The sequence below is a fragment of the Culex quinquefasciatus genome, chromosome 1, assembly GCF_015732765.1.
Source record: "Culex quinquefasciatus strain JHB chromosome 1, VPISU_Cqui_1.0_pri_paternal, whole genome shotgun sequence".
NCBI classification, from domain to species: domain Eukaryota; kingdom Metazoa; phylum Arthropoda; class Insecta; order Diptera; family Culicidae; genus Culex; species Culex quinquefasciatus.
In genome coordinates, this window is record NC_051861.1 from 91,524,016 (window position 1) to 91,545,146 (window position 21,131).

At 37.3% G+C, this 21,131-nt stretch overlaps 2 protein-coding genes and 2 non-coding genes across 8 annotated transcripts in view; 2 read left to right on the plus strand and 2 right to left on the minus strand.

Moving 5' to 3' along the window:
* LOC6040457 (neuroglian) overlaps positions 1–7,613 on the plus strand; it is a 113,078-nt gene extending 105,465 nt beyond the window's left edge. For all 5 annotated transcript variants that reach the window (XM_038254987.1, XM_038255010.1, XM_038255004.1 and 2 more), the window contains one exon: positions 438–7,613. In XM_038254987.1, the coding sequence (XP_038110915.1) occupies positions 438–589 (152 nt within the window). In that variant the 3' untranslated portion in view covers positions 590–7,613. The remainder of the gene's footprint in view (positions 1–437) is intronic.
* Positions 7,614–11,965: 4,352 nt separating this feature from the next.
* Trnap-ugg lies at positions 11,966–12,037 on the minus strand. The gene has a single exon. It is a non-coding gene; the product is annotated as a tRNA-Pro (tRNA).
* Positions 12,038–12,224: 187 nt separating this feature from the next.
* Positions 12,225–12,296, plus strand: Trnap-ugg. The gene has a single exon. It is a non-coding gene; the product is annotated as a tRNA-Pro (tRNA).
* A 51-nt stretch (positions 12,297–12,347) lies between these two features.
* The window catches only part of LOC6040454 (metabotropic glutamate receptor 1), a 72,015-nt gene continuing 63,231 nt past the window's right edge, over positions 12,348–21,131 (minus strand). The window contains exons 10-12 of the mRNA XM_038255028.1: positions 19,285–19,417; positions 13,652–14,246; positions 12,348–13,592 (exon numbers count right to left, since the gene is read on the minus strand). Of these exons, the coding sequence (XP_038110956.1) occupies positions 12,536–13,592; positions 13,652–14,246; positions 19,285–19,417 (1,785 nt within the window). The 3' untranslated portion in view covers positions 12,348–12,535. The remainder of the gene's footprint in view (positions 13,593–13,651; positions 14,247–19,284; positions 19,418–21,131) is intronic.

Below are 21,131 nucleotides of genomic sequence, written 5' to 3' on the forward strand. Positions count from 1 at the left end.
AGAGGCTTTAACATTATTTATTAAATATTTTTATAAAGATCAATTTTCATAGTGAATGAAGAGAACTCTAAAGTCCAAAACTATCCCTAATGTTCCCAAACAGATTGCTTTTCCCTCATTTCCAACACCAGGGTACATGAAGCTGGTTTCTAAAATGTATTTTACCTTAATATCCAACAACAGGGCACTTTACCCTAATTTAGATCCGTGAGTGAGAAACAGCGTGTGAGCCTGAATAACCCCCACGGTTGTTATTTTATCAGTTCGTGTTTGAATTAAATTATCAAGAGATATCTACTTACATATTTTATAAACATTAGTAACCCTTTCAATAACAGAGATTATTATTGTGTCTTTGATATTTTTGATACCTAACAACACACAGCCATGACAAATTGATCATTTTTCGAAACTAATCGCACCCTTCGCCCTTTTAGGTGGCCAATTCACCGAGGACGGTTCGTTTATCGGCCAGTACGTGCCCGGTAGGCCCCCGGTCAGTGCCCACTCGACGCCGCAGAATCCGTCCCTGCAGGGAGGCGGCGGCGGCGGTGGCGGTGCCAATGCCGGCATGGCCACGTACGTCTAAGAGAACGAAAAAGAAACATTTTTGGATTAATTCTTCGCGCCGCAGAAAATTGAGTGTTTGTCTGCTGCTTTTTTTACTACTGGACGGAACAGAAGGACACCCGCAACGTCATCGCTTCAACCGACAAAACAAACAAGGATGATTTTATGATTATTTTTTTTTGTAACGAAAGAAACACAACTAATTTTAGTGCGCCAATCCGGGTTAAATTCGTTAGGACTTTTGACTCTCTTGGCACGGCAACAAACAAGAAAACTCAAAACAAAATGTGTTCAGAGCTGAAATCTTTCCGCTTTAAGCATTCTCAGTCATTCGCCGACCCCCGACTACGTAAAGTTTGCGTAACTATTAGCCACACGTTTTTATTAACAGAACAATAACTTCAACTACAATCAGTACAAATCAGTTGATTTACGCGAGTCCTTTTTCCCGGTAGCAAACACACACACACCACGTGCTTTAATTGTGTAACGAAATGAAGCAAAAATGGCGCGATCCTCTCAAAGAGCTGGATCGAATCTCGATGAAAAGAAATCTGCTTAATTAATTTTCCGAGAAGATGGAATGTAAAACAAAACAAGTTATAGTTGTAGTAAAAGCCTTTTTCGTCCCACTTTTTTAAGAATCTCTTTTTTTTTTGTTTTTATTGTATTGTTTAACTTATCTCTACATTACGAAAATAACAAAACTATCGTGTAGTAATTATTATTTTATTATTTTTAGTGCAAAGCGAAAATAAAACTTCTCGGTAGCTTTCTAAAAAAAGAGAAAAAAACACACAGAAACAGTATAGAAGTAACGAGCAGATTGGCAACTCATCAAACATCATGAATCAATTTCGTCCAAGTTTAAATGAATCTCTTATTTGTGTACTCTAGTTGTAAATGCTTAAATCTCACAAAACAAAACCACACAAAAAACTATAAAATGACAAGCGCGGCGCGACGATGACGATCGTCGAGAGAGTGTGTGGGTAAACACAAACACTAAGTCTTAAGTTGTTGTTAATTTTATACTCGTTTATAAAATTAGTGGAACAAATTGGAAAGGATTAAAGAGCGAGAGCAAGGTTTTTAAAGTGTGTGTGACGACGTCTAGCACAAATTCGCTTATTTCGTGCGCTTGCCGACAGAATATTATATCAGAATCGAACATCACAAATAAACAAAAAAAAACCGACACGGAAATATCACAACCTGCTAATTCAAATAATATCTTTCGAGATGGGAAAGCGACGCGAGATGTCTGTATATAAAGCGAGCGAATCGTACTGCTAATTACTTTCCTTCCTCTTTTGATTTATTCCCCTCCCGTCATTTTTTAGTTTAGTTTGTTTCGAGCTACACACAAAACACGCCCACTTTCACGCTTAAAAGTGAGTTAGGAATTGCGAACGAAAACATGTTAGAGCGCAATTATTAGTTTCCCCTTTTTTAAGTAAGAAAATTCCTTCTTTTCTAGTTTTAATTGTTTAGTAAGAGCGAGACAGCTAAATGTTCACTTTTATTTGTAATAAAGAAAATCTTTACAAACAAATTTTGGGTTTGGTTGTTATGATTTTTGTTCGATTTTCCCTTGATTTAGTTTGTAAGTGAGTTTGGGTTTGGTCTTCTTTGTTTGATTCGTTTTTGCCATTAACTTTCAGTTCGTACATTGTCTGGGGAAAGTTAAAACTATTTGATGCCGCATTGATGTACTTAAACTCTGATTGGAAATACTACTTATTAAATATCTGTCAGACGATGTAACTCCGGAACCAATCCGGAATTACTCCGTAATTGGTAGGAAATAACTCGCGCCATTGTAGGTCGTTTCGGATATCACCCATGAGCTAGATTTAAAAAAATCCTGCTTTGCCTGGTCATTTTTCCAGATTTTTTTCCTTAATGTTTGATGTGTCGCATGACTATTAAATAGTATTTTGAGTTGTTTTATGAAATGGGTTCGGAACTGGTATCCGTAACATCCGGAGTGTCCAACCGAAACCCTTTCGAGGACACTTGAAATTGTGTCTTGAGTAAATATCTGCTCTGTTCCATGATAATTGATATGTCGCATGATGGTTTCGAGTGGTTCTAAGAAATGGCCAGTTTAGAACCGGTATCTGGAACATCCGTATTGGCCATTCTTTGACTAGTCCTTTTGAAAGACATTTGGTTTACAGTAATTAAAAGTTGAAATTTTCCTAACCCCCATTTCAAACCTCCCAAAAATGTTCCGTTCACTTTCAACTGGACTGTATGGGCGTAGCCTTGGAGCACAGTGTGGAAATTCACGTTCTTAGATATTTTTGGTTTTACCGGGCAACAATCAAATTGACTAAGAATATTGAATTGACCATTGTGGCACTCCCTACAGCGTGATACAGACCCGTTTTGCTATGCTATTTGTTTGACAGTAATAAACAGATTTTTTCCACTGTTGTCTGATGATATGTTTCAAGTGGTTCTTAGGAATGACCTCATCAGAACCGGTACCCGGAAAAGCCGGATTGACCATGAATGATTTCATACCATATTTTTTCTCCGCTCACACTCGCCGAAGATTCTTTTGTTTTCTCAGAACACAACAATGAAAGAATGCGAGGGGCGGATTGGAAGTCGACCACCTATTACGTCCTGCTAAACTGCCGCCCGAAGCAAGTCCGTCCCATATGTATTTTTGACGATTTTGAGATAAACCTAAGAATTGTCTTGTTTTAACATCTACTTTAAGCCTATTTAATAAAAAAGTTATGTTTGTTCTAAAATACCAAAACAAAAATCACTTTGGTGCTGTCCCATATGCAAAATAAAGGCAAGTCAGTTCCTTGTATGGAAATGTCTCACAAATCAATAGAAAAAAATGTATAATTATTATTTTTTATACAGACTATGTACCTAAGTACTAGCAGAACTTCAAAACACATAAAGTTGTCATGTTTACGGTATATTTTGAATTTTGTCGATAATCGAAAAACTATCCTGCCTTTTTTCCTCATGCTTGGGATAACCACAGTAATTAAAAAAACTACATACCATTGAGCAAATATTCAGTAAAATCAGTACTATTCCTTCTTGAATGAATATCCATGGTTTGGTTCTGGATTAGGTTTCCCTTCCGTTCAACGATTCTGATGTTGATACATGCAATCAAATAATCATTTGTTCTGCTACAAAAGGTAAAGAAATAATGCAACGTTGCTGGTTACATTTTTGTAGCCAGGAAATTTTCTAAAATCATCTGCCGAATTGAATTAACCTGAAACAATCAAACTTTTAAATCTTTGAAATGACAGGCAAATTTCTGTTGTGAATGTTCAAGCCTACCTTGATAAACAGACAGACTTGCCTTTATTGATGGATAAATAAAGTCAGGTCAGTCCCAGCACGAAAATTTACCAAATTTACCTTAAAATTTAATTTTTTTTTGAGTCAATTTTAGGAAAGGGGTACTTTTTGAACCAATATTGAAATAGTTGTTGAAAAAGTATGTAAAAATTTGTGATTAGAAATGTAAAAGAGGTGAAACATTTTTTGGGCTTCTCACGGCAATATCTCAGCACTCACTTTTTACATATTAGGTTTTACGCCGACTCGCTTTTTAGGTTAGAAATTTGACAGCTTGGCTGCACTGTTTACATTTTTTGCACGTGTGTCTCAGCAAAAATGTGTGTGCGTGTGCGCTGGTGACGTCACGCTGTAAAACCTAATGGGACGGACTAGATTGGAGCGGCAGTAAATTAAATGATTGGACATGTGGGCATGAGAGAGAAAAAGAGGGATTGTGTAAAATGTGTTAGATATCGGCAATTCTTGGTACTGAGAATCTCGCGACAGAAAGAAGGGCAACGAAAGGTGTGAGATGAAATTTCAGGCATTATGATTTTTTGTCGCTGAGAACTGAAAGTGTGATATTTTTACAACACTGCTCAAGAATCCACATTAGAGTGGTCCAATTTTGACTTTTCGCCTTCCATTTTTTTTTCCTACTCAGAAACGTGTGAATGAAGCTGACAGATTTGAATATATTACGTAGTACTCTCAACCCCCGGTGGTTGACACTTTTTTAGTTTGTATCCCGTTGGTTTGACAAAGTCAAACTAAAAGGTGACGAACTGTCATTTGTTACACGGTACTCACAAAAACTATCAAACAAAACGTTTGGTAGTAGTGTCACTCACACAGTCGTTTGACTCTCAACACTTCGCACATTCGCGTTGTACTCTTCGTTTGAATTACGCCAAAATTCCGATCACCTTCACCATGACTGCATTCAAATGATTGCTGTTAACCACGCTTCAAAGAGAGGAAAGAGAAAGAGCATGCGGGCTTTTTTGAGCATTGCTTCTGAAGCTGTTGTCAGTTCCAAAGGAAACAAGGCAAGAAACAGGTTTACAAAGTCAATATTAGAAAAATCTGGCATCGTATCGATTAAAAATCTAGAACAATCTGGCAGACGAAAATCTAACAATTTTAAGTGGTGAAAAGAAGGAACAAAGGAAAGAATGAATTTTTATTCTAGCTGATACTTGAAAAAAAAAACTGGCATTCCCAGATTTATCTGTCAACCTGGCAACCCTGATTACGAACAGCTGAACAAAGGAGGAGGAGCGATTTCTTGAGGCTTTTCTTCACCCTCTCTGGCTTTTTTCGCTGCCGCTGTGGCCCATTTGAAATTCTCCTTGACCGATTCCTTACCAAGTGCGATAAAAAGTCGCTAAACGACGCGCTAACCTGATACTGTTTTGCTGAGACATTCTTTGCACTTTAACGTGCTTAATAAATCTACTGAAAAAATTGCGCCTAGCATTTGAGGATATTTTTGGATGGTTCGATTATCCAAAAATTGGATTAATTTGAATTGCTGGATTGTTAACAGAATTTCGGCAATGTACGAATTTTAAAATGATTTTATGTTGAGTTGTATAAATTCTTCCAGTTTCTTTTTCATTTTAAATTATTTTGTTCAACGTAGCATTCACTCATCCAAAAAGGGTCTTACGAAACACGTATGAACGAGATGAAACACAGGGTCTTAGTCAAAATATTATTACCGAAAACTATGTAAGCACAATTCAAAGTCTATATCTATTTTGAATTTGCTTTGCACAAATCTCACAAAAGAAGAAGAAAAAAATCAGCAAACTATCGCGCATAAAAGATGCTTGTTTCTGTTGTCTATGAAAAGGAAATGTGTAAAACTTTATTAATTTGTCACTTGTAAAGTAAAACCTTGACATTAATTTAGTCTTTACATTAGAATTCTATAAACTATTCAAATACGATTAAGATGCTTTTGCTTGTTTGAAGAAGCATGCAGAAAAAAGGAAGTCAAAATGTGACATTTAGGATATTAGTGGGGTAAGGAAAGGGAACGAGAATGAGATACTAACACGCTAGGCTTATAAGTAGGAAGAAATCGAATGAATGGCAGTAAAAAAAAAAACAAATAATGGGTGCTTTTTATACACGAATGAGCCGGAAAAAACAAGAACGGAAGTGAATTAGGAAGGTAAAACACATTTTGTTATACTTTGCTGCTTTTCAAACTGTGCGAAAAATGAGCGCTATTTTTTGACGAAAAAAAAAACTATTATTTTGATACAATCAAGTGCTTTTAAACGAGAGAAGAGATTAAACCAAAAGATTTTCGGGGCTTATTCTTACACGGTAAAAATATTGAAAGAGAAAAATTGCAAAAAAAAAGATACAAAAAGCGTTGTTTCCTTGTTCTTATTTGCTAGCTATTACGGCAAACTTTGTTTTAAGTTTCACTCAACTATTGCTAAATACATTTGTGACAAGTATTTTTCTTTGTCTGTTCGCTTGTGTCGTGTAAGAGTAATCATAAACGCAAAAAATGAGGAAAAATGTGAAAATGTCAAAGAAACTACAAGTTTAAATTTAAGACCACGTACACAAACACTCTAAATTTAATGTTACATGTTTTTATGAAACAAATAAAACACAGAAACAAACTTAATTATCGTACTTAGATAACTGTATATTAAAGTAATTTGAAAAAAAAAAAACAGTTGAATTTATTTCGACTGATCGAGCGCGTAGAACGGCAAACAACATGTTTAGAATGCTTTTTGTAATACATAACTTTAAAATAATTCATCACCTTTAACAAAAAAAAAAATCGCTGAATTCATCATTCCACCACAAAAAGCCATAGAGTAGAGAAAATATCATTTCATTCGGAAACAACATCAAATAACACTACCGATTTGGTTCAGTCCATCACTCATACAAAAAAATCATCACACTCGAAATACACGCAAAGAAATACTCTTAACAAAATGATCTGTGTACTTTAGCAAAACAAAAAGTAATTACTACAATGCACTGTACATGTTAATTACAAGAAAAAAAAGAGTGACAAATTTATTTACACCAAGCAGCAAGCAGACGAACATGCTACAAAAAAAAACATTTAAACAAAATCACAATTAGACGAAATGAACGAAAGAATGGATCAAGCAGCGGGCACGAAACGAAAGATGATATTTTCTTCCCTTTAAAAAATAAACTAACACAAATTTGAACGACTCTCAAAGCAAGTATTTTTCGACGAAAGCATTTGAAAATGTTGCTGCAGACGCCGCAGGCAGCAGCAGCAGCACTGTAAAATAATCCTACTCTTATCCGTTTTATTGCTAAACTTAAAATCGGAACAAATGAGTAAAGAAGAAAAATTAGATAAAATGGAAGTAAATCAAACGAATCAATTAGGACAAACTGACAAAAAGAATGAGTTTTACTCCAGTTAAACACAACCCGAATTAGTTGCAAATCAGCGCAACAATAGTTGTAGCCACCAGAATAGAGATAGTGAAAACAAACAGTCTCCCTCTTCATGATTTGCGATCGTCTTTGCATGATGGAAACCACACTTTGGAACGTAAAGAAGAACGATTGCATTGTACATTTTCCTTGGTTGCCTCTAAGCCACTAAAAAAAACACTTACACATACACTATGATTACTACTTAACAAAAGTAATGGTAAATGGAGGAAATAAAATTGAACGAAAACAAAGAACAAAGTTGTGGTTTATATTATTCTTCGAAAATTCCATTTAAAAAAATCAAAAGTTAGGTAGTGGGGTCCTTTTTAACATAAAAAAATGACAGATCCCTTGTTTTTCATCAAATCTCGTTCCCGTTATTTGTTAAGACCTCAACATCCACGATTCGAAAATCTGGTAAATTTCAACTCGATCCATAAACCACGAGGACACTTTTTTGGAAATCTAATTCCCTCTGCTGTCAAAGGGAAACTTTTTGGAAATGGGGCGAGCTTTCCGGTAAAAATATTTACGAGACTGAAAAATCAAGTCAGTCATATAGAAATTGCCAAAACCCACCAAAAACCCTATTTGTTCAACATTTCTGTTAACCCTCTAACGTTCAACACCATGGTTGCACCACAGCACCACTAGTTTTTCACTACATTGCGTGTGGCAGTGCGTGGCCGAATGGTTACGCTGTCCGCTTTGTAAGCGGATGATTCTGGGTTCGATTCCCATCTGCTGCAACCTTCCATCGGATGAGGAAGTAAAATGTCGGTCCCGGCCTTGGTTGTTAGGCCGTTAAGTCATTCCAGGTGTAGGAGTCGTCTCCATGCCATAAGTACAAACAACACACCAAACCAAGCCTACTCCGGTGGAATCGCTGGCGGCGGTTGGACTCGCAATCCGAAGGTCGTCGGTTCAAACACTGGGGTGGAAGGTTCCTTGGAGTAGAAAGAGGTTTGGGTGCTTTCCCCATTCAAGTCTTCGGACTCCAAAGTTCGAGCAGAAACTTGCAATAGAGACCACAAAAGACCCGGGGGTCGTTAATGTGGATGGTTTGATATTTTGACCATCCTGCATTATTCGTGAGTCTTTTTGTAACATCTTAAGCTATTTCCTCAAAAATTTTGAATGAAAAAATAATCGCGGCATGACCTTAAAATTTAACTTTTAAACTTAAAAATTAAAAAAAAAATCCATAGGGGTATCGTGTATGTTTCTTTCAGTGTTTTTTTCAGAAAGCCCGTCCAATTTCTTACAAGTTTGTCTTTGATCATACGATGCATCGGCTTCGAGATACAGTCATTTTGAATTTTTACAGTAATAACAAAATATTTAAATAATTTACGCCCTTGTCAAATGTAATTACCGAGTATAATTAGCTCCATATACACAAAAATGGCTTATATAGGCCTAGGATAACATGTCTACAAAGTACCAGAAAATTCCTGATTTGAGCTGGAATTGCTTTATAAAAAAAGAAAACAAGTTGTTTTCATTTAATGAAAGCAACTTGTTTTTCATTGATCCGAAAAACTTAAAGGGTTACTGTTGTAATATACTAGCTTAGCATTCTCAATAAAGCCTTCAACCTGAACAGACTTCTTTTAAAGTTACATACATGTGAATTGTCAAAATGTCTGAGGTTGGTGTGAGCACACACACTTAATTTTATTTAAAATCTGTTTTCAAGACATTAAAATACACATTTTCATCTATTAACAAAATAAATATGAAGACATTTGGTTGTGCCATTGCCGAGATATAGCTAGCTATTTTAATTTATCAGCAGTGGTGTCACGGTTCGCTTATCCCAAGTAACATTTTAGGCTTTATCAAAGCTGTCACAACCGCTACAAAACCTATCAGCCAAAACCATCATTAAAACCCCTTAGTCGTAACAAACTCCCCAGAACCTTGATAAACCCCACTTAAAACCCAAAATGACCTCCGCAAAAGGTTGTTACGGCCTATTTATAAAACCTACATAGGAGTTCAAGGCTTTACAACTGAATCCTAACAACATCCTCAAAGCTTTGATAAAACCTTTGTTAAAACCTAGTCAGGGGTTATGGAAAAATGACATTTCATACGTCATCAAACGTCTTATGCCAAATAGGTTTTATTTTGGCAAAAATAAGTCTTCGTCTTGCCAAATGAAATTATGGAGATGGTTGTCAAAAATGGCGATGAAAAAAATAGATATTAGAGGTAATCCAAATAATTTGAAAGCTTAATTATCGCAATTGATGGCTCAAATTCAGCTGCGGTTGAAATTTTATTGATAAATGTGGTGGAGATAGAGCCAAAAAATTAAACTCGCTTCATCAAAAATCAATATTTTGTTATCATAGTGTTCAATGTTAAAAAATATTTTATTGCAATTCTTTGAAAAAAATGATCAAAATATTTTTAAACATCTATCGCTTTATTAATCATACCAGAAATTCTGCATAAATGTGTGTTTTCATCAAATTTAAATCATTTTATCAGTTTTCTATTTTTTTCAATCACGATGGCGGTCAATCATATTCAATCAGAGCACGCGTTTAGCGCCATATTTATGCACTGCTATTTGGCCGCGATAAATGCTCTTTAAGGAGCTTATGGTTTTAAGTGAGCTTTTTACATGCCTAATAGCACTTGACAGCTACAACACCCTAGGTTTTAACAAAGCATGCGATAAAACCGTTTGGCATGGCATTGTCATCTGGTTTTCAAGCCTCTATTAAAACTTTCATAAAACCTTATTGAAAGCCAGTCGGCTTTTATTTCCACCCTGTTTTATGTCCGAGGCATAAAACCCTGTTAGAACCTATTTATTAGCTCTTGCTTGTTGGTTGCGGTGAATGCCCACATAAAACTATTAAGCAATCAAGATGCTACAATAAAACCTCAATAAAACTTGGTGGTGGCTAGTTGGTTTAATAATGTTACTTGGGATGAGCGTATCATAACCACTCAATCGACGAACCTATCGGGTGAGCCCTTATCGAACGCTCAGAGCGGCGGGTTTGAACGTTTCGCGAACCAAAATCTCGATCATAATTTCTCTGCTCGCTTGCCGCTCCGCTCTGAACGGAGTAAAGAGAGCGTTAAGCGAACAGTTCGCCAACAGAGAATGTAGACACTGATAGAAAAACTTATTTGTTTTTATTCTTCACTCTCACAAAATTGTTCAAACTTGTTAACGAGAAAGTTATCAAGGAACCATCCATAAACTACGTGAACATTTTTTTTTGGAAATTTGATTCTGAGTCGATAGGTATACGTGAAGTTATATCTAGGAGGTGTATTTAAGAAGTTCTTTTTTCGAGTGATTTTATAGCCTTGCCTCAGTGAGGTGAGGAAGGCAAAAAGTCAGTTTTAGATTTCTGTGTTTTTTCAAAAAGCAAAATTTCACAATCAGGCTTCGTCATACAAACGGGATATGTCTTGGGAGTCTTCACCCCAAATTTCAGCCAATTTGGTCCATCCCATCTCGAGATATCGTGGCACCCGTAAATCAATTCCATGTTTAAGCGGTATACGCACTTCGGAAGGAACCGGTCAAGAAAAAATCAAATGGGTAGCAGCGGCAGCGCAAGCAAGTCAGAGAGGGTGAAGAAAAGCCCCAAGGAATCGCTCCCTCTCCTTTGTTCTGCTGTTCGTAAAGCTGTTTCTTGACCCCTTTCCTTCCGATCTGCATACTAGCCTTTAGAGAAAAACGTTCCCAAATTTTGACTGTTTGCTTTGCGCATGGCAAAATTGTGAACTTAAATCGTCTCTTACTCAGTTCAGTCATGCAGTATCTTCGTGAAACTTTCATGAGTGATTGAAAATCATCTTTTTAGTAAATTTAGTGAATTTTCTGTATTATGATATTTTGTAATTTTCTACATGTATGTAACCCCTTAACCATCGAATATAAGATAGGTTTGTAAAAATGACAAAATAAATTCAAGAAGTTTTATTAGGCTGTTGTAAAAGTGTTTTAAGAATTTGTCTTCCCAAAAATTTAGCATAAACAGATTTATTGGGGTAGTTTGCGCCAACTCACACGAAATCGGAATTAGTTTTCGATCTGCGTTGTTCCTAAGGAGAATTTTGGTTCCTGATCACAAATCCGAGGTCCAGTTTTCAATATCTCGTGACAGACCCTTTTCATTTTCTGGACTTTTACCAAGACCATTTTTCAGTGATTTGTAGCTCGAAACCGCGAAGAGATAGAATTTTGAAGTTATGGAAATCGTCACATTATGAATTTAGAGAAGCATATAGGTCCTATAGGTCAAAAGTTAAGGAATTTCTTGGACTATAAGCCTACGGTATTAACTTTTTGGCCAATCGCAGTTTTTCTCATAGTTTTTCAATTTTTCTATAACAAACATTTTACAACGATAGTTTTTACCGTGTAGGCTTCCATAGCGGCATTTTCGGTCTCAATTTTTTGAATACTTGGAAAATTTCACGTTAGTTAGAAGTAATGGAGTTGTAAATTTGTTTTGAAAAATAAGTAAAACATTTTTGAAAAAAGACTTGCCCTGGGCTTCTTTTTATTACTTCAAACATCGGCAGTGCATACGACCGTGATTCTAACCAAAAAGAGAACAGCTTCGGGCTCAACCGGGATTTGAACCCGGGACCTCTCGCACCCAAAGCGAGAATCATACCCCTAGACCATTGAGCCACTTGGTTTTGTTCAAAAATGCAACAAAAAATAGTTTTTTTTTTTGATGTTTAATTTTTTTTTCGGCTTCGCTTCACTAATCAAGCATACAACATTCATCTGAACAAAGATGCCACCGGCAGATGGAGAAAAATATGAACTTGAAACCGGTAAAAAAAGTTATGGTTCAGTTAACAAAGATTCAAGTGGCTCAATGGTCTAGGGGTATGATTCTCGCTTTGGGTGCGAGAGGTCCCGGGTTCAAATCCCGGTTGAGCCCCGTACTTTTTTGCATTGATTTTTTTCTCACACATAATAAAACACAGCCAGGTTCTACCAAAGTACAGTTTTATTGACAGAGGTATAGTATAAAATGTGTCATCGCATAACGTCGATTAATCTCATCCGTTTACAGTTAAATCTATCAATCACAATTAGAAACTTTATCATTGATATTCGCTCTTTATAGAAATTCACTACTTATTAAAACATCGAATACGTTTTATAACAAACTACTGACTAGAAATAGATGACCTGCTGTCCCGTTCCGTTCCCCGCTGTCGTCGGTTTTGGCAGCTTGATCGTGATACTTTTAAACTTGCAATCACAAGACTCAGACAGCGTGCTGATCGAGCACTCCGACAGGCTCTCCTCGCTGATCATCGTTTTGGCGTACTTACCCCCATACCCTTTGGCACTTCCGTTGCTCAGCTGACTAGAGTGGATCAGGTAGACGCCGTTCGGTTGCTCCCCGGACTGTGGCGGGTCATCCTCGCCGTTGACACCGCAAGGAGCACCGTCCATCAGGTCGTACTTGTACCGGATCGAGTCCAGCTGCGAGCAGTGGTAGCAGGTCTCGCGGATTGTGGCCGTTTCCGGGAACTCTGACGGATCGCCGATCGACGCCTTCCGGGAAAAGTCGAACCGGACCGTTGTGTTGCTGTGACCGTCACTTCGGATGACGTTGTTGTTGTTGTTCAAGAGGTCACCTTCCGGAACCAGCAGGTGCTTGTCCGGTTTGAGGTTCTTCTTAGTGGGAGCCTTGATCGGCGAGAGACTGTAGCGAACCTGCTTCAACTTGGAGGAGATGTTTCGTTGTCGAGGGGACGGGGTCGGATGTTCCACTGGATGATCCGTATCACACCCGAGGTGCATCTCGAGCAGTTTGTTTAGCAGTTCCAGCGAGGTTTGGCAGGACGCCGATCGGATGATGGGCTTGGGTGTGTCGAAGCTGTAGTCTCCAAAGTCTTCCGGTGGGCCCGGTCCGCTGGAGTAGGAAGAGTTGGTTTTGTGCGAAATTGCGGAAGCCACGCGGGATCCAATGTGGCACCGAATGGTCTTGGAAGTGGTGAACAGTGCCCGGATGTTCTTCTCTGGGCGGATCAAGATAATGTACAGTTTTGGTAAAAATAGGAACAGCAGAGTGACCATGGCGGACAAGGAGATGCAGACGCACATGGTGATGATTTTGGACTCCGAGCCGAAATAGATTGGTACAAAGGCTACCCAAATCACGCACGTGGTGTACATGGCGAAACCGATAAACTTGGCCTCGTTGAAGTTTTCCGGGACGTTTCTAAAACAAATAAACTTCTTATAATACGAATTCTGATCTAATCCATTGATCGAACAAACCTCGTCTTCCACGCGTACAACGTGCACAGTATGATCAACAGAAAGATGAACGCCAGCGGAACTAAAATCCCCACCCGTGTCGTATTACACGCCAGCACCGTCCGTTGTCTGGTCGGATATTGATGTTCTGTGTTAGGTGGTTCCAGCAACAGCATAAACACCGCAATCGCAACTTCAATCGAAATCAGCAACCCCGTAATAACCAGCTGGGCCGCCGCCGACATAAAGCGCGGCTTCTTGGTGGGAAACCGTTTCTTCGATCCAGCCAGAATCCGCGCGATCCGGTTCGTTTTGACCAGCAACGAGGCGTAGATCATGGCGAAGGAGATCCCCGGCAGCGTTCGGCTGATGAGGCAGGAAAAAGTCGACGGTTTGGCGAGGATCGCAAAGATCGAACTGTGCGAGATGATCATGCCGACCAGGATAAGGTAGCACAGCTCGCGGGTTGAGGATTTGACCACCGGAGTGTCGTTGTGGCGGATGAACACCCCGAAGACCAACCCGGTGGAGATGAATCCGAGGATGGAGAAGGTCATCGCAACGATCGCTTCGGTGTCCGCCCACTGCATGTGCTCGATCGGGATTTGGAGGCATTCTGGAAAAGTGAAGATTTCATTAGGATTCGTCTTCTTGAGGGAAACGAGAAACATGAGGTAAATTGGGACAGCTTTTTTAAATTTTAATCCTAGATGGCAAAATACACTTTGCAATTAATTAAATTTGACTTTTATGCCGTATAACTCTCCAAAGTGCCATACAGCCCTCCGGATAATCGAACTTTGAATACCGTCAGTAGGGGTGACTATGGGTCAAATACACCTCTCGTAATTTCTTAATAACAAAAACTAATAACAAATTTAAATAACATCGAAAATCTTTCAACGTAGATTTGTTCTTAGATAGTTTACTAATATTTTCCCAAAATATGGTGAAATTTGATGAACACTACCTTAAATACTAATAGTTTGAAAATTGACCCAATCTCACTCCTTAGAGGGGGTGACATTGGGTAAAATGAAACTAAAATGATGCTTAAATTCAACGATATGGTTCCAAAAAAAATATAAGAAAAATTGTTTTTCGAGAGGTCATTTTTGGCCAAACACGTACTTCAACTTTCAACTTCTGGGAACGAGATTTTTTCACCGATTTCATGTTAAGATGTCCCCTACACAACCCTTTCAACAGAATTTAGTTTCATTGAGAAGAACCTAAGAAATGGTAAAATCCGTAAAAAATCACTTTGACCCAATCTCACCCCCCAGACCCAATGTCACTCCCTCTGACGGTATCAAACAATTTGAAATTTCGTATGTATTTTTGCTGTTTAAGAGGTTTTGGAATTAAATGCTAAAATTTTCGAAATTTTGCACATATTTTTAATGCTCAAAGTTTTTTGAATGAATTACTAAAATGTTCACAAAAATCCGTATTGTTTTGAAAAAAGTTAAATTTTTATAACTTGCAATATGGGTATGAATTTCAAATTTCGTATGCATTTATAGTTTAGGAATCTGACACTCAAATTTCCAAAAACAAAATACATTATTTCAAAAGTACTCCTTTTGCGATTTGATCTTAAAAAATGCGATCGCCTGGTAAGCGTGTGGTTTCTTTTAGGGGCCATCCATAAACCACGTGGACACTCTTTCTTCAAATTTTGAATAATGTTTTCGTTAATATCTGAGGGGCGGTACGGCATTTTGCTCTTACGGCCTTTCGTCCCATTTAAACGCATGTAATGGAAGGCTGTTGCTCCAGAATTTTCTATAAAACTTTTGTCTATCTACGCAAAACATGACGTACATATTATTTTATTTTTTATCCTGATGAAGATTTTTTCAGCATGAGTCGTACATTACGACGAGTGCTGAAAAAATCAAGTTTTGCAGCGAGTTGCTTATAACATTTTCTGCAATTTCGAAAAACGTTTTTGAATGTAATTTTATGCAAAACATCCATGTGTTAAGGAGTTACATACTGGGTGATGAATAGAGAGAATGCGTAACGTGATTTTCGAATGATCCCACTTTGTTTACATCTACAAAGTATGAGGCTGTTTAAGCACAAGCATGACTTTTTTCTTACTGGTAAATGAGCTGTTTTAGAATCAGTGGTATGAGTTTTATTTTGTCTAGTTTTTGACATTTTTTGCTGGCATATTTTGTGTGTTTTCAAGTTTCGATCGGTTAGAAGAGGTTTTTCCTTTTTACGAGTGACGAAGAACTGCGCCTCATAAGCGGAAGGTTCCTGGTTCGATCCCGACCGGTCTCCTTGAAATTATTCGATTATAATTGAACTTTGAATATGAACAAAAAACGCATGGAATCAAGTGGGATTCGAACTCACACCTTTGGATTGGTAATCAGATGCTCCCAACGATTCCCCTGCACACACCACACACCATATTCTATAAATAACTCGAAGTGGTTGGTACGGTATGTCCCCACTTCTTCTTCTTCCCCTGATGATTCCATGAAATGTGGGTTCCGTTCATAGAATCTGTCTCATGCGGTTAATGCAACGCTGTAGGCCGGGCCGCTATAGTGAGTGTAATACATTTCGGGGGCTCTCGAAAGTACTGCAATCATTAAAAATGACAAGAAAGAACTTGAGGCGTAATCTAACCATAAGTTCATCCCGGATGCTTTCTTCGGACTGGCTGCGCTTGTGTTCGATTAGATTAGATTAGATTAGATTACGAGTGACGAAGAACTGCGGCGAGAGTGTCATTCTGCGATGTCGCAGATAAATTTCCAGGCTGATTTTGGAATTCTGCAGCTCTACATGGTCCAGCGAAAAAACATCGCTAATTCTTGTGAAGCTGATCCATCTAACAGAGAAAATTTTCACTAAACCAGAAGGTTTTCAAACAGAATCAAACAATAAAAACTGTTTCTGCATGGATACAACCGCATCGACTCCACAAACAACTTCCTTTCATAATTATAAAAAATGGTGATCTCGCCTTCAACTTTCTTAAGACTTCAGACTCCAGTTCCTTAGAAACCGCACATTTTTCATTGTTGCAACAATTTTTAATGATCGATAACAATACTCTCTACTTTTAGCGAACAGTAAATTGGTTCCACTTTGACAGTTCAAAATTGAGGCCGTTTTGCGAACCACTATTCAGCACCCAGGTTACATACATGTAAATCGACAAAAAACTCAGAGATTGGTGTGAGCACACAATTAATTTTATTCAAAATCTGTTTTTGGGGAATTAAAATATTCATTTTCAACTATCATCAAAACAAATTTGAAGACATTTGGTTGTATCATTGCCGAGATATAGCTATTTGAAGTTAGCAGTTTCAAAAAACGGGTGCCACGATATCTTAACACTGCCTTGACCAAATCGACTCAAAACTTTGGTGAAGACTCGTTAAACCAGTCCTGTGTGCATGACGAAGGCCGATTTTCAAAAAACTTATTTTAAAAAAAGATAAAAGTATTTTTGTGTTTTTCATATAAAAAAATCGTCAGTTTTTGATTTTTGTATTTAAAAAAAAAGCAAATTTTTGGAATCGGGCTTCGTCATGCACACGGGATATGTCTTGAGAGTCTTCACTCCAAATTTTAGCCAATTTGGTCCATCCCATCTCGAGATATTGTGGCACCCGTAAATCAATTCCGAGTTTAGAGAAAAACGTTAACAAAGTTTGACTGTTCGCTTTGCGCATGGCAAAATTGTGAACTTAAATCGTCTCTTACTCAGTTCAGTCATGAAGTATCTTCATGAAACTTTCAGGAGTGATTGAAAATCATCTTTTTAGTGGATTCAATAAATTTTCTGTAATATGAAATTTTGTGATTTTCTACATGTATGTAACCCCTTAAGTAAATTCACCGTTCAAAAAAAAAATGAAAAATGTTACTTTGTTGTTACTTTGTTGAAAAGTAGAACTTTTCAGCACTGGTATTGAAAAGTAATAATTTTCCATTCTGTTATTAATGGTAGGGAAAAGTAGGCCGTTGCGTTCTCCAGAAGGATAGGAAAAGGTGACAGTTTCACAGCGGAAATGCAAAATAGTAGTTTATGCAACAAGTTGCGAAAACAAGATTTTTTGAAAAAAATCAAGTTTTGCAACAAGTTCCATACAACATTTTTTTCATACAAGAGGTTTTGTGTGACTCACACCACATAACCGTCGGACGCCCTAAAAATGGACAGAAACTTGCAACAGAAACCACAAAGACCTAGGGGTCGTTAAAGTGGATTGCTTTGCTTTTTTTCAGTTCTTAAAGTAGATCTTTTCAGCACTTGTATCGAAAACTATTACTTTTCGATTATTTTATTTTTAATACAGAAAAGTAGGTCTTTTTGTCATGCGAAAATGACAGGACAAGTTATTACTTTCACAACGGAATTGCAAAAATATCATTGCAATAATCAATTACTACTCCCTTGGATTGAATAGACTATCCAGGTTTTTAAGCGAAGATGGTGTTCGAAAGGTGAACGTTCGAAATGTCAAAATTGCGCAGTAGCACCAACATTAGGAAAAAATATGGCGGTCATGCCATGGCACACTTTTTTTCGCAATGTTGGTACCACTGTGCGATTTTGACATTTCGGGCGTTCACCATTCGAACGCCATCTTCGCTTAAAAACCTGGATACGCATGGAAAACAAATACGTTTCTTTCACTTAAAAACCTATTCAAATGTAATTTTCGGAACTGCTATAAATGTTGTATGGAACTCGGTGCAGAGCCTCGTTGGATGAATGTACCTACGACTCGTGCTGAATAAAAAATCTACTCTTTGCACCTCATTGCATAAAAACTACTATCCCTGACGTCAGTGCTACTATTTAAAGACTTATTTTTTAAAGTAGAGCAATTCTCTACGAGATCGGTATTTTTTTTAATTTGATTTTTCTATTTTTTAATCCGACTGAAACTTTGTTAGTGCCTTCGGTATGCCCAAAGAAGCCATTTTGCTTCATTAGGTTGTCCATATAATTTTCCATACAAATTTGGCAGCTGCCAGGTTTTTGAAATTATTTTTTTTTTCGAAAAGATCGAAAAATTTCACGAATGTTTCATATTTTAACATTGTAAATTGGACCATTAGTTGCTGAGAGATATCGACGTTAGAAAATGGTAGGTTGTTTGGGTGAAATAAACATCAATTTTCCTGTTTCCAAACACTTGCATGGCAATATCTCAGCAACTAAGAGTCGTATTAACAAAGAAGAAGAACCAAATCTATCAAAAAATTCCTTCAAAAGATACAGATTTTTGAATTTTCAAACATCGTTTTTGTAAGGACAGTTGCCAAATTTGTATGGAAATTTATATGGACAAACTAATTATGCAAAATGGCTTCTTTGGGCAAACCGAAGGCACCAACAAAGTTTCAGTCGGATTAAAAAATACAAAAAAAAATCGAATGACCGAAATCTGAGAGAACTGCTCAGTATTGTTCAATACATGAAAATTGTATATCAAGCCAAATTATTAAAAAAATATTGATGAAAATACTTTCACAAAAACGATATTTTCTTTTTTTCTGGAAAGTGTTTCGAAAATTTTTATAAATTATTCAAACAATTTCTAAAAACTTGGTTTAAATATGTTTGAATAGAGAAAATAAATAAATCATTAAAACCATCACATAGTTACCTGTTTTGGACTGATCCGGCCAGTAGCCCAGGTCACAGTTCCGGCAGTGCGTTGCGTTGTAAAGAATCTGGTGCCGTTCGCAGGGAACACAAACCCAGCAACACTGCTTCTCCGAGCCACCGGTTTGTAGATTCTGCAAAAGTTAATCGAAAAAAAGGAAAAAATAAATACTAAAGGTGGAATAAATCCAAAGTATCCTGCTGCTTCTGGCCCAATTATAGCTGGACTTTGATTTAAAATTCCATTCCACACCGGTGGAGAAGTGGTCGGCAAGCTTATTACATACTGTTCCTGGGTTGGTGCACGGGTTCTTATTTTTTGTGTCTCATTAATTATACGTGTGACATCCGCCACCGTAAGACGAGCCAAGAGAGTCGCGTCATCTTGGGGGGGATCTCGTCGTTGAGAAAGTCATCATTTCTACTCGGGAGAAGAGTGTACAATTTCCCACAATTCATGTAGTCCTTTAGGATAGGGTAGAATGGTTAATATTAGAAATTTTTGGTATGTTTGTTTTTTTTTTTTAATTTTCATAAAACACTCTTATTGCTTAGTTTGGTCATTCTTATTTCACATTAAAAAAACGTAATAAAAAGATTTGTCTCCCCTAATGCGATAGTGACTATATCCGTTGTGCAATATTTCACCATCTCACCGTTATATTCCGAGGTCCTGACTCAGTTTATGAATTAAGAAGGACGACATTCGCGCGTTCGCTGAGCAGGTTCAGTATAGAGTATGAAGCCTCTCGAGAAGAACTCACTGAGGGTGCAAGAGGATATCTGCGCTACACTTGTGGCTAGTTTTCAGGTACGTACTCTCCACGTCGCTCTCTCTCTCTGTGGTAGCTCGAGTGATGAATTTTACCGCAAGTTTTCAAGAGGAGAGTGCTCTCGAGGGGGGCTTTTTCAGCGGTGATTTGAGGAGCTGAGAAAGTTTGAGTGACTTAAAATGTATGTTGGAATCGTTTAATGATAAAAAAAGTTCTGGATTTGCAAATTTTTGTGTTTGTTGACCCCATTAAAAAAAAAAACTTTAGTTAAAAATATTACAAATAAGTGATGAGTAATAAAAAGGCAAAGAACTCTGTACCGTTGCAATGGAATGAGAATTAGCGAAATCTTGTTCAGGTGGTGCAAGTGTAAATCTAACACGGCGTAGGCCACCCTAACGGCCAAACAAAAGAATACGGGTCTAATTATTTTGGCCAAGGAACCCCCAGAAAAATTTTGAGCCAAATCGAAGCACTTTTATTTTTTTCTTTAACTTTCATATGGAACTGCTGTATAGTGATATTATAAAAACTTTCTATCAATCATCTAAGTAATTATTTTTTTCGCTAAAACGAACAAAATATTAGTAAAACATTATTATTATTATATCTAAAAATTAAAGTAACGTTTCAAATACAGTCTTATCTGATGTGTCTAAGTGATAATTATTGCAATCTTCGATAAATAAACATTATTGAAACTCTAAATACCTGAGGTACAAATGTACACCACCTAACATCACGCAATGCCAAGTTGAATATGTATGTTGACCATCAGTTATATAAACTGTTCTCCGATAACATTTGTGTAACGAAACGAGAAAACCTAAGGTTATTTAAAGAATGGTTGGCCACGCCCATTTTTCAGAAGATGCCGTCACATGACATTGTTAGATAAGCAGTGAAACAAACAGTGCAATATCGTTCTTATTCAACAAACTATTTTCAAGGAAAACATTGCAGATGTGGGAACACCATCTTGGCATATCAGCATTTTGACGTTCAATTACAGCTCATAAAAAGCGTTTTCAACTGAAATCAAGTGATAAATACCTTAATAGGAAGTAAACAAGCA